At 47.9% G+C, this 13,136-nt stretch overlaps 1 protein-coding gene across 1 annotated transcript; it reads right to left on the bottom strand.

Moving 5' to 3' along the window:
- Positions 1–220: 220 nt before the first annotated feature.
- LOC136612825 (ubiquitin-like protein 5) lies at positions 221–11,025 on the bottom strand. Its single transcript, XM_066593528.1, has 5 exons — positions 10,905–11,025; positions 6,051–6,114; positions 5,669–5,752; positions 3,502–3,539; positions 221–479 (listed from the first exon to the last, which is right to left on the bottom strand). The coding sequence occupies exons 2-5, from the start codon at positions 6,104–6,106 to the stop codon at positions 436–438; spliced, it is 222 nt and encodes a 73-aa protein (XP_066449625.1). The 5' UTR covers positions 6,107–6,114; positions 10,905–11,025; the 3' UTR covers positions 221–435.
- Between the last annotated feature and the right edge of the window lie 2,111 nt (positions 11,026–13,136).

The following is a 13,136-nucleotide window of genomic DNA, read 5'->3' as shown; positions in this document are numbered from 1 at the left end:
TCTCTAAATACATCACTCTTGTTCTTTAGTTGGACAGCAGCTGAAAGAATCCCATCAGCGCTGCCCACAGAGAACTCAGCGTGTGGTCCCTCTTATCAGGGACAAAGGAGTTTACTGAACTCAGCGATGGATGAAAAGTGCACAATGGGCACACATTTACACGCAACGATTAAAATAGTTGTGTGTAAAAGGGCCTTAACAGTAACCCAAGACTCCTCAGTTATGTACAGAACATTATCTTTATTATTAAAAAAAAAAATTATCCAAAAACAACGCAAGCCAAAACGGCGGCTGCAGTCTTTCTGATGGTCAGCATATGATAGGATGCATTCCTCCACTGATCCAAGCAGTCGAATTCCAGACTGTGTCACACCATAAAACAGAGAACTGGGTGGTGGTGATGGGGGGGGGGGGGGGAAGAGTGAAAGTTCCGGGTTACTGGTAATAGAGCTCCAGGTTCATCCCATCGTGGATCTCATCTGGAGGGGAAACGGTTAAGGAAATATTAGTTTGGATGCATACAAGCTATGGACGATGGAGACATTACTCAAGAGCCGAGGCCGACTGATGAGTGCAAATACCCGGACGGCTGCCAGTGATCACATCAACCATTAGGCCCAATGTCCACAGGCGGAGTTTATTTATGAAATCCGTGCGGGTCTCTCGCAGCTCTAGCCGGCTGTAAAGCAGCATTGGGCGTCCGCACTTCATTTAAAGGGGTTGTCCCGCGGCAGCAAGTGGGTCTATACACTTCTGTATGGCCATATTAATGCACTTTGTAATGTACATTGTGCATTAATTATGAGCCATACAGAAGTTATAAAAAGTTTTTTACTTACCTGCTCCGTTGCTGGCGTCCTCGTTCCCATGGAGCCGACTAATTTTCGCCCTCCGATGGCCAAATTAGCCGCGCTTGCGCAGTCCGGGTCTTCTGCTCTCTTCAATGGAGCCGCTCGTGCAGAATGCCGGCTCCGTGTAGCTCCACCCCGTCACGTGCCGATTCCAGCCAATCAGGAGGCTGGAATCGGCAATGGACCGCACAGAAGAGCTGCGGTCCACGGAGGAAGCAGACCCCGGCGGCCATCTTCAGCAGGTAAATATGAAGACGCCGGACCGCCGGGATTCAGGTAAGCGCTGAGCGGTTTGTTTTTTTAACCCCTGCATCGGGGTTGTCTCGCGCCGAACGGGGGGGGTTAAAAAAAAAAAAAAAAACGTTTCGGCGCGGGACAACCCCTTTAAGTCCTTAGTGACCCCATAGTGTTTTTACGTCCTGCCCAATTGGGCCGTTGTATAGTGGCAGAAAAAGAGTAAGCCCCCTAGGCAAACCAGGATATAAACTGGACTGGAAATGGTTAATTTTGGGCCCCGTTGTGCATACGGACATAAGATTAGTGGCACAATGGGTATATTTCTGAACACAGGACAAACGGGGGGATCCATTTTGGGGTGAAAGTCTTCATTCTTATGTGTGCTGTACAAAAAAAACAAAACTTTTTTAAATGACACAATTGCCAAAGAAACGTAAATCGTTATTTTTCCCTTCCCCTTTGCTTAGATTCAATCAAAAACTTTGGGGTCAAAATACGCAGTGCACCCCTAGATGATTTGTTAAGGGGTCTAGTTTTCAAAATGGGGTCATTTGTGGGGGTTCTCTGTCGTTGTGGCCGCTCAAGGGCTCTACAAGTGGGCAATGGGGCCTAAATCACCTTTAAGCAAAATGTCTGTTCTGAAAGCCCCACAGGCTGCTTCTTTCGGTTGGGGCCCCGTTGTGCATATGGACAGAAGATTAGGGCCACAATGGGTATGTTTCTGAACACAGGAAAAAAGGGGGTATCCATTTTGGGGTGTAAATCCTCATTTCATGTGCACTGTAGAAAAAATCCTGCCTTTAAAATGACAGTTGCAGAAATGTGAAATTTAATTTTTCTTCTCTAAATTGCATTAACTCCTAAAAAACTAACTGTGGGGTCAAAATACTCCTGACCCCCCTCAGAGAATACATTAAGGGGTGCAGTTTCTAAAATGGGGTCATTTGTGGGGGTATCTATCATTCTGACACCTATGAGCCTTTGCAATCTTGGCTTGGTGCAGGAAAACAAAGTGTTCCTCAAAATGTTGATAATCAATGTTAAATTTGTATGTCTAAATGGTTAAAAAAAACGAAAGCTTTCAAATGTGCGTCCAGAATAATGCAAACAGATGGAAACATCATCTTATCAAAAATGTGTGCAGTATGTCCACACAGATTTAAGATATTGCAATTGAAAATGTGAAAAAAAGCAAATTTTTTAAAAATTTTTCCCAATTTTGTCCCTTTTAATAAATATACACAAATTCTATTGATCTATTTTTACCACCTAAATGAAGTATAACATGTGGGGAAAAAACAATGTCAGAATCACTGGGATATGCAAAACCTTTACGGAGTTATTCTGTTAAAGTGACAGGTGTCAGATTTCCAAAATGTGGTCTGGTCATTAAGGCGCAAACAGGCTTGGTCACTACGGGGTTAAGTCCTGGGTATTTGATTTTAAATGATTTGTGGATAATAAATCGCAGCGTGCTCTATTTTACCGCGGGTTGCGCACGGATCTGGCTCCATTCATCTCTATGGGAGCTTAGGATCCACAGAGCATCTGCCAATGCATTTGTGGATCCGCTGCGGATTTGAAGGTTAGAAGCAATTAGGGAGGTGGGGAAAGGCTGAGAGGTGGGATTGCGGATTTTTTTTTTTTTTTTACACACGGATGCACCGCGGATCATCCGCGATCTCCAGCAAGGGAAAGAAGAAATACATTTTTAAGATGACCCGCAGTGCATTCGCTGAGGAAATCCGCATGAAATATCCGCGTGTGCCACGGACATGAGGCCTTAGGGCTCGGTCACAAGGTGCGGCAAAGAAAGCATCATTGTAGCTATGGAACTCCACTCCGTAGATCGTACCGCGCCGGTTGTGAAAACCACGTACAACGGAGCCGCTGCGTGGCGTTTGCCAGGTTCAATGCATCTACATTACCGAACAAGGCAGTAGGGCTGCTCCGTTTTGGACTCGGGGACGTCTTGCAGTTGGAGGAGGACAGCATCTTCCCAATTCATTGCTCGCCCGGTAATAGAGTCACAGAGTATAAGGCTGGGTTCTCACTGGGTGGATTCCGGTCGGAAATCTTGAAGTTTGACCGCAGTAAAAAACCGCGAGATGTCCGCCAAGAATCCGCTTCCTCAAAACCCACGGCACTTAGCCGTGGGTTCTGGGGAGCGTGGCTGCAGCGGAAGAAAAAAAAAAATGGACATGCTGCGGCCGGCGAATCCGCGCCGCAGCGCCGGCTTCTGACAGCTTTGCTGCGCCGTCCTGTGTGGGCGAGATTTCAGAGAAATCTTATCCACATGGGTGGTTAATCCCAGGATTAGCGGCTGCAGGCGGATTCCAGACGGAATTTCCACAGCAAATCCGCCCAGTGTGAACCGAGCCTCAGAGCGCTGGGAATTTTACAAAAAGGATACAATCACCAATTAGAATGTGGTCCTTAAATATCGTGTACCTAGAAATGGAGAACACACACATGTAACTTAGATATTGTACATGCTTATTAAGAGGGGTGTGCCAGAAGGTCCAGTCATACTCCCACCCACAGGATAGGGGATAACTTGCCGATCGGTGGGGGTCTCCCCGCTGGTCTCCGGGGTGGGGTCGTGTCCCCATCCCGTATAAGAGAGGAGCCTGGATGGATCGCTGGTTGCACAAGGGCACTAGCGCTCCTATCGCATCCAATGGGACTGCGGAGATAGCCAAGAGCAACCGCTTAGGTATTTCCATCAGCCACAATGAAAGGATCGGAGCGCTGACTGCGAATGCTGAACCAGCGCTCCCTCCATGTGAACGCCACTGTGAGGAATGAAGCGAGCCGGCAGCCAGAAGAGAGCAGGACACGGGAGTCCCGTTCCTGAAATCGGTGCTGGTCTTAGGGGTGAGACCTATACCGATCAGCAAGTTATCTTTTATCCTGTGCATAGGGTAACCCGAAATTCTGGTACAATCCCTTTAAGAATCAGACTCCTTCTTAAAAGGCGCCTCCACATTTGAACACCGTTTTCCAAGTTATATATAATCTTCATAAAAAGTTTAGTCATTTTGTAAAAACATTACTTCCGTGCTGATCCTCAGTTACATCCTGTATTATACTCCAGAGCTGCACTCACTATTCTGCTGGTGGAGTCACTGTGTACATACATTACTTATCCTGTACTGATCCTGAGTTACATCCTGTATTATACTCCAGAGCTGCACTCACTATTCTGCTGGTGGAGTCACTGTGTACATACATTACTTATCCTGTACTGATCCTGAGTTACATTCTGTATTATACTCCAGAGCTGCACTCACTATTCTGCTGGTGGAGTCACTGTGTACATACATTACTTATCCTGTACTGATCCTGAGTTACACCCTGTATTATACTCCAGAGCTGCACTCACTATTCTGCTGGTGGAGTCACTGTGTACATACATTACTTATCCTGTACTGATCCTGAGTTACATCCTGTATTATACTTCAGAGCTGCACTCACTATTCTGATGATTCTCATTGGAAACAGTCATCAAGCTTAAGCCCTTAGTGACCGCCCCATAATGTTTTTACGTCCTGCTAATGCAGGACATGTATAGCGGTGCTATCTCCCTCCATACGGCGCGGGCGTCAGCGTTTTATTACAGCTGACACCCGTGGGCAATAGGCTATTAACCCTTTAAATGCCGCTGTCAATCCCCGTGGGGTGGCTTGATAGGCTGCCTGTCAAAAAGCAGTATGACGTAATGCTATAGCAGGAGCGATCAAAGCATCACTTTTTAAAAAGAAAGTGTAAAACTAAGAGCAAAAAAGTTTTACTAATTATTAAAAAAAAAGTAATAAACGTAAAAAAAACCCTGGTCATATTTGCAATTAAAAAAAAAAAATCTAAATAAACCAAAAATACGTGTTTCGTATCGCTGCGTGCATAAAAGTCCGATCTATCAAAGTAATGCATTTTTTACCGCCCACACGGCGAACGTGGGCCGAAAAAAAAGTTTTTCAGTACATTATATGGTACAATAAATAGCACCATGACAAATACAACTCGTCCCGCAAAAAACAACAAGCCCTCATACAGCGACGGCGGTGGATAAATAAAGGAGCTACGGAGGGAGGAGGAAAAAACAGCAGAAAAGCTCCGTCACTAAGGGGTTAACAGGCATAACCCTAACAGCTTAGCGGAGCTCCTATAACAGAGGGGTACAGTCCGTACTCCCAACATCAGATGTGTGCACAGAGCTTGCCGGAGAGGGGACATTTCTCAGGGCTCAAATCCCAGCAATCTCTGCGCAGGAACAATGCAGGCAGGTAATGCTGGGAGAGTTTTGCTCTGAAGGTTCCAACATTGTGAATGCAGCTGTGGGTAATAATACAGACTGTAACTGAGGATCGGTACAAAATACTTGCTGTGATCCCACAACTGCCCTGCCCAAATAACTGCCCCCATATAGACTAAACAGTGCAGGCTACACCAGCACTAACCAGTAAAATACTGCCCTCTACAGCCGAGACTATGAACTGTAACGTGTAGCAGAACTTCCGGAGTCTAATTAACCCTATATTGTGTGGGTTTCTTTTTCCCCAAGTGTCACAGGTACTCACCACTTCTTTAGGACTATCTTCTCCCATCGTGTTCCCGTCTGGGCGGCTATCAGCTTCTTCAGGTCTTGGATGGTGTCTTCTGAGCTACACAACACAGAGTTAAGGAAATAACCCAAATACCACGATCGCCCGCACCAAGATATAACAAGAGGATATCTGGTCAACCCCCCGACCGATCCAGGGGAGCGCAGAGCCTTCTCTGCACCACAGGAGCCGCCTGGGACTACTTCTGCAGGGAGAGATGGACCATACCACTAAGGAAGGAGGAAGCCCAGTCACCGGGGAGAACTTCCTCGGCGCACGGTCACTGGGTTTCATCCGCCCCCTCCGATACCAGCCGGGGGGTGATCAGCTCCAGTCAGCGCGGATATCTGAAGGATACTTGCACTTTACTCGCACTTTCTTCCCTAAGCGGTCGTTGCAGACAACCTCAATCATGATGAGTCCTGGAGAGAAAACACAGTCAGCCAGATGTAAAGGGACGCGGCATCAAAAAACAACTTATTGTAGAAATCAAGGTTTTAGGTTTAGATATTTTTAACAATTTTTGGCGTTCCTTATTTTTGAATATTTCCATCTCATAATCTATAGTGAAAGAATCCTGAAATCCTGCAGTTCTCACCCCGACCACTAAGCCTAACAATAGTCTGGTACTTGCTGCTCTGTAGAGGAAACGTCTCAGCAGTCATCTCACCAACATCACTGTGTAATCTCGCCTGACAGGTGACAACTCTATTTAGATAACACAGGATCCACCATTCACAACAGGTGAGGGTCACAGCTCACCTCCTCCCCCTCATTGCATTGGTCACTAGGATAGTTTCCCATAGAAGTCAAGGGTCTCCTCCTGTGTATTGTAGACAGATCTGGTTCATCACAGCAGGGGTGGTGTCGCATACTAATGCAGAGTGCGCTTCAGGCAGTCAGAGAAGGGGTTGCGGCCATCTTTGTTTGTCCAGGCCTAGGGTGGGGAGGGTCACTTAAAAGGGAAGCTGTTATCAAGTTTGAACCCCATAAACTACATTAGGATCGGAGGTGAGCGAACGGGGAGTCTGCGGAGCGGTGCTTCATACTCACTGGGTGCCTTGTTCCAGCGCTGGGCCCCCATGTGCCGGCATCTCGTTGCCTTCTGCGTGCGAACCCCCCCATAGAGATGAATGGGCGATGCATGTGCAGAAAGGGTCAAGCTGCTTGCAAGTGCGAACTCCACAGACAACGCTATCCTCATCAGGAGGCGTCAGCGGCAGGAAATGGACTTTTGGGTTTCTATGATGAATTATGTAACATTTTTTTGTACAAGGGGCGGAGAAAAACCAACCAAATATAAAAGAACTCCCACCGATTGGGGGGGGGGGGGTTGTTCTGTGGCATTTACTATGTGGGTTACAGAACACAATAACTTTATACTGCAGGTTCCTACTTTTTATATTTATATCCCGCCTCGCGTCTCACAGGGGAACACTTTAAGAAGATGGATTGGTCTTTGAGTCCCCGAATTTCTACTTTGCTATTGAGAGCCTGAGGCCCGATGTCCACGGACAGCAGGATCCGCAAATCAAGCCGCCCATAAGGAAGCACGGGCGGCCGCACTTGGGTCGGATAACAAATTGCAGCATGCTCCATTTCGGTGCGGTTCCCGCATGGACGGCTTTCATCGAAGTCAATAGAAACCGTCCGATCCGCAGGGTTGGGGACGGGCCGCCGATTCCGCGGGAAAGGAGTTTTAAAAGAAAAAAAAACTTCACTTCGCGCACACGCACAGCGCAGAACATAGAAGACCCGGACGGGTAGGCAGTGTTCTCGGTCGCGGGTAGGACCCCATGCGGAATCCGATCTGCTGGCGGACATGAGGCCCGACCTGCAACTATTTGATTTAAAAAAAAACAAAAAAAACCCGCAAAAATAAAATCCCTTTAACGCTGCCGTTGTTTTAGTTATGTTTTTCTACAAAAAAGATGCTTGCGTTATTCTTGCCCGTTTTTACAGACGAAAGTAGGATATGTAAGGTGAAGGTCCGCGCAGATCAGAGCGCGCACGGAGGGGTCTGACGCCGTGTTGTGCCCGAGTTCCTCAGCTCCAACACGTCCCATGCCCGTCCAACACGTCCCATGCCCGTCCAACACGTCCCATGCCCGTCTGAATACAATCTTGTTATTTGTATAGGGCCAACTTATTCCGCAGGTAATTTATTTACGGACGCAGTAATACCAAATATATCTTCATTACCAACATGACGGCTGTGATTGGCTGAGAGCAGCACTCACTGACCCAATCAGAGCCATTGCTTCCTGGAGGCGGGATTTATGAATCCCGCAACCAGGAGGTGGTGATCGGTCAGGACGCACAACGGAGCTATGGAGACCAGGGTCAGGGACCCAGAGAGCGTTGGCTAGGCAAGGTAAATAAGACATTGCTCATTTTCGTCTTTTTTGGGGCAAAAATGAATATGAGACAGGGTGTTATTTGGGGGGGGGGGGGGGGGGGGGGACACTGTAGTAGCGCTGAAAACTTTTTCCTCACTCTGTGACCCCTTCTTTGTTCACCCTGTGACTACTCCACTGTCCACGACCGAGGTCCTCCAGCCCCGGGGGCTTCCACGGACGCTCTCCCAGCTACTGACAACTGGCGGGGTGACATGCTTCTGCTACACCCAACCCTCGGTGTGGAGTCCCGTCACCTGGCAGGCGGCCTTCTCATAGTTAGCATCTGGATTTTCCACAATTCCACAACTTTGCTCTTCCTCCTTGGAGTGCAGACATCATTAGAACCTCTCTACTGCCCTCTGGTGTTGGTATATCAGTAAGTATATGGCCACTATCTGTGATTCTGATTGATGTCAGTGTAGGGACCCACAATAAGTGAGGACCCTTGATGAGGGTAGTGGGCTCACGCATTTTAGCCAAAATATTAAAGGGGTTTCGAGTGGAAATACTATTGATGACCTAGTTGAGCGGCCAGTGTCTGACGCTCGGGACCCCAACCAATCAGCTGAGTGGGTGCATGCTGTCAGTGCCGCTTGTAACTGCAGGAACGGCTCTCATTGGAATCAATGGGAGTCATGCCTGCAGTTACAAGCGCTGGCCACTATGAGGTCGTCGGCGCAGAGACTTCCACTATGACCTCTGTTTATTTGGAGCAGAAGCCTCAATGCCTGCAGTTACAAGCGGTGCTGACAGCATGCAGCCACTCAGCTGATCGGTTGGAGCCCCGATGACCGATCCTGATGATTGGACATCCATCGTATTTCACTGGAAAACCCCTTTAAATAATACCTCGTATTTACCAGTAACATTAAGTGCGGCTTTGAATTCTGCGGGAGCCCAGGGTGCCAGCGTGGTTCACCTGTGGGGTGCCGGGCAGCCCACTAGATTCAAATATGGCGTCACCAATAGGCTGTAGGCCTGCATGGTGCACTACAAGTACCATGTGGTACGACACCCTGCATCTACTCCTGTGTAGGGTTAAGCAGTAAGCAGCCGCCCCCCTCAGTAGAAGGAGGGCGAGTCAGTGGCTGCTCATCAGCACCCTCACATGTGTTACTTGCTCTTCCCTCTGCATGTTGGGGGATAAATGGTGCGTGCACACGCCCCCCTCCTCCCCTCTGCCAGTGCACACCCGCCCCCCTCCTCCCATCTGCCAGTGCACACCCGCCCCCCTCCTCCCCTCTGCCAGTGTACACCCGCCCCCCTCTGCCAGTGCACACCCGCCCCCCTCCTCCCATCTGCCAGTGCACACCCGCCCCCCTCCTCCCATCTGCCAGTGCACACCCGCCCCCCTCCTCCCCTCTGCCAGTGTACACCCGCCCCCCTCCTCCCCTCTGCCAGTGCACACCCGCCCCCCTCCTCCCCTCTGCCAGTGCACACCCGCCCCCCTCCTCCCCTCTGCCAGTGCACACCCGCCCCCCCTCCTCCCCTCTGCCAGTGCTATAGCATTACGTCATACTGCAGGAGCGATCAAAGCAGCGTCGGTTGTAGTCCCCCTTGGGGACTGTAAGAAAGTGTAAAAAAAAACAAAGTTTTAGTTATTAAAAAAAAAGTAATAAAAGTTAAAAAAAAAAAAAAATCTTTTTGCCATATTTGCAATAAAAAAAAAAAAAAAAAAAAAAAAAATAAACCAAAAATACGTGTTTGGTATCGCTGCGTCCGTAAAAAGTCAGATCTATCAAAGTAATGTAGTATTTACCGCGCACGGCGAACGTGGGCCGAAAAAAAATAAAAATAAATAAAGAACGCCCGAAATGCACTTCTTTGGTCCCCCAATCTCTGAGAAAAAAATGTAATAAAAAGGTGATCAAAAAGTCAATTGTATGCGAAAAAGGTACCGATGGAAACGTCAGGACGAAATGAGCGCTCACTCAACTATGTCGCCAAAAAACTAAAAAATATACGGTACATTAAAGAGCACCGCTGAAAAATATAACTCGTCCCGCAAAAAACAACAAGCCCGCCCACAGCGACGGATAAATAGAGGAGCTACGGAGGAAAAAACGAAAATGGGAAAAAAACAAAAACGCTCCGTCACTAAGGGGTTAAATGACGGGTAATGAGGCCCAGATGTCTTCTGTCCGCGCAGACCCTGCGGCCCCCGTGGTGTTGTACCGCTGTGGCGCCGGTATTATATTGCGCAGCCTTCCCGTTTTTCTCTTTAGGTCTCCCGCTCTCCCTTGGCGCACACACCTACTACGGGCCGCTAGACAACAATCGGCGGCTGGCGCCAAACTACAACAAGCTGCGCTTTGGTTTTTTTGGCGCACATATTACACAATGCTTATGCGCAAATATGAGCGAAACAGCGAGCGGCGCTGTATGTGACGGTCTGCGAATACCGCGCTTCACAGGACATACAGCGCAGCGTAATACACATCTAACGCCCCGTGTGAGCCCCGCCCTTCTGCGCAGTATTTCACGCCTCTCCGCGCACATTTACACGTCCCTGCTGACCGCGAGGAATACTCTGGGTGCGCAAACAGGGAAACAGAGCGCGGCGCGGGCGCAACCAAACCGCAGAGGAAGACGTGGGTGTGAACGACGCCATCGAGGTACACCCTAAAGGGCGTGCAGACGGGGGCCTGTAGTCCCAGCAGCAGTCCCAGCATGCCTTGCGCCGTCACTCACTACATACATATGCAGCATGCTGGGACTTGCAGTGCCGCCGAAAACTGTCTCGGTATTAAGGCCAGTGCTCCGCCCCACAAATGGTTAACCCCTCCGCAGGGTCTATAATAAGCCCCCCTTACCGGTGCAGCAGTAGGAATCGCCGTACAGCAGTCAGTGTCAAGATATGGTCACTAGACTTCCGGCGGAAGCGAGCAGGCCGCGCTCTATGGTTTTTAACGGTAGACTCTCTAGTCCGTTGGTCGTCTGCTCTATGGTTTAGTTGGGCGCTGATTTCTCCAGTGAGTGCAGTTTATATCTGAGACACCAGAGGGCGCCGGTGTGACAGGCCGAGAAGAGGAGAAGATTAGAGCAGCCTGTCAGGTTCTTGTGGTTCTTGTAGTCCATCAGTCTGTAATGGAGCAGTAATACTAGCTGACATGATGGCAATAAGGGGAATACGAGGTGATGTCCTCAGGAGGCGCCAACTGTCACCTTCATCTGTTAAGTGCAGCATGGCAAATGGGAACAGGCTCTTGTTATGGGGGCTCTGCTGTGTTACTATGGGCTGGGGCGCTGGGGCGCCTGCTATGGCTAAGCTGAGTACTTATAGTTGGGGAATCCTAACTGGCATTGCCCGGGTATACATGGCAGCGTTCTGATAACAAAGTCCTGAGGAGTTACCCACAGTGCCCCCAGAACAGAGGCCCCCCCATAGTAATAGCAGCAAAGGTGTCCCCATAACTATGCCAGCCACAAGGTCCCCATATCACTACATGCTAGTGTCCCCGTAGTAGTGCCAGCCTACTGTCCCCTAGTAGTACCAGCCTAGTGTGCGCATGGTACTGCCAGCCTAGTGTCCCCGTAGCAGCGAAAGCCTCGTTCCCCTAAGTGCCAGCCTAGTATCCCCGTAGTACTGCCAGCCTAGTATCCCCCTAGCAGCACAAGGCTCGTGTCCCCATAGTAGTGCCCGCCTAGTGTCCGTGTAGTAGTGCCAGCCTCGTGTCCCCATAGTAGTGCCAGCCCAGTGTCCCCTTAGCATTGCCCGCCTAGTGTCCGTGTAGTAGTGCCCGCCTAGTGTCCGTGTAGTAGTGCCCGCCTAGTGTCCGTGTAGTAGTGCCCGCCTAGTGTCCGTGTAGTAGTGCCAGTCACACTGCCGGGGTTGAAAAACCATCTGTGAATTCAGTATGTAATATCTGTAGGGTAGCGGGCATTGGGCCGTGGGGTCCTGAATCTACAAGAGACCTGTGAGCTCTGGCAAAGTCGGACACAAGGGTTGTGGAGACGGATACTCTGCCCCTGTGTACCTGATAATAGACACCAGGTTTACCTGACAGGGTCTTAAATCAACCCTTTGCAATCCAATTTTGGATTCAGGGTTTCCTATGGGGGCTTTCTCTTTCTGCCATTATACAATGGTGCCATCTGCTGGCTAGAGCCAGTACTGCGGTATAGGACATACTGAGAGGCCTCTGACAACAGAGCGGCCAGTAATATACAGTAAGAATACCCTGCCAGACGTCTTCCGACATCAGAACTGTACAGCCTTCAATCAGAATGTCTTTAGACGTCAGACAGTGGATTGGAAAGGGTCAAGTTTTGCTCCAAAATAGCTGCTGGGACACTATTTACAAATCATGCTAGGGCTTGATATTCTATCTATCTATCTATCTATCTATCTATCTATCTATCTATCTATCTCATATCTATCTATCTATCTATCTCATATCTATCTATCTCATATCTATCTATCTCATATCTATCTATCTATCTCATATCTATCTATCTATCTCATATCTATCTATCTATCTCATATCTATCCATCTATCTATCTATCTCATATCTATCTATCTATCTATCTATCTATCTCATATCTCTCTATCTCATATCTATCTATCTATCTCATATCTCTCTATCTCATATCTATCTATCTATCTATCTCCTATCTATCTATCTATCTCCTATCTATCTATCTATCTATCTATCTATCTATCTATCTATCTATCTATCTATCTATCTATCTATCTATCTATCTCATATCTATCTATCTATCTATCTCATATCTATCTATCTATCTCATATCTATCTTCTATCTATCTATCTCATATCTATCTATCTATCTATCTATCTATCATCTATCTATCTCATATCTATCTATCTATCTCATATCTATCTATCTATCTCATATCTATCTATCTATCTCATATCTATCTATCTATCTATCTATCTATCTATCTATCTATCTATCTATCTCATATCTATCTATCTATCTCATATCTATCTATCTCATATCTATCTATCTATCTATCTATCTATCTATCTATCTATCTATCTATCTATCTATCTCATATCTATCTATCTATCTCATATCTATC

This window comes from Eleutherodactylus coqui, chromosome 2, assembly GCF_035609145.1.
Source record: "Eleutherodactylus coqui strain aEleCoq1 chromosome 2, aEleCoq1.hap1, whole genome shotgun sequence".
NCBI classification, from domain to species: domain Eukaryota; kingdom Metazoa; phylum Chordata; class Amphibia; order Anura; family Eleutherodactylidae; genus Eleutherodactylus; species Eleutherodactylus coqui.
Note: the sequence above shows the minus strand (reverse complement) of the source record. Positions and strands in the feature narration are given on the sequence as shown.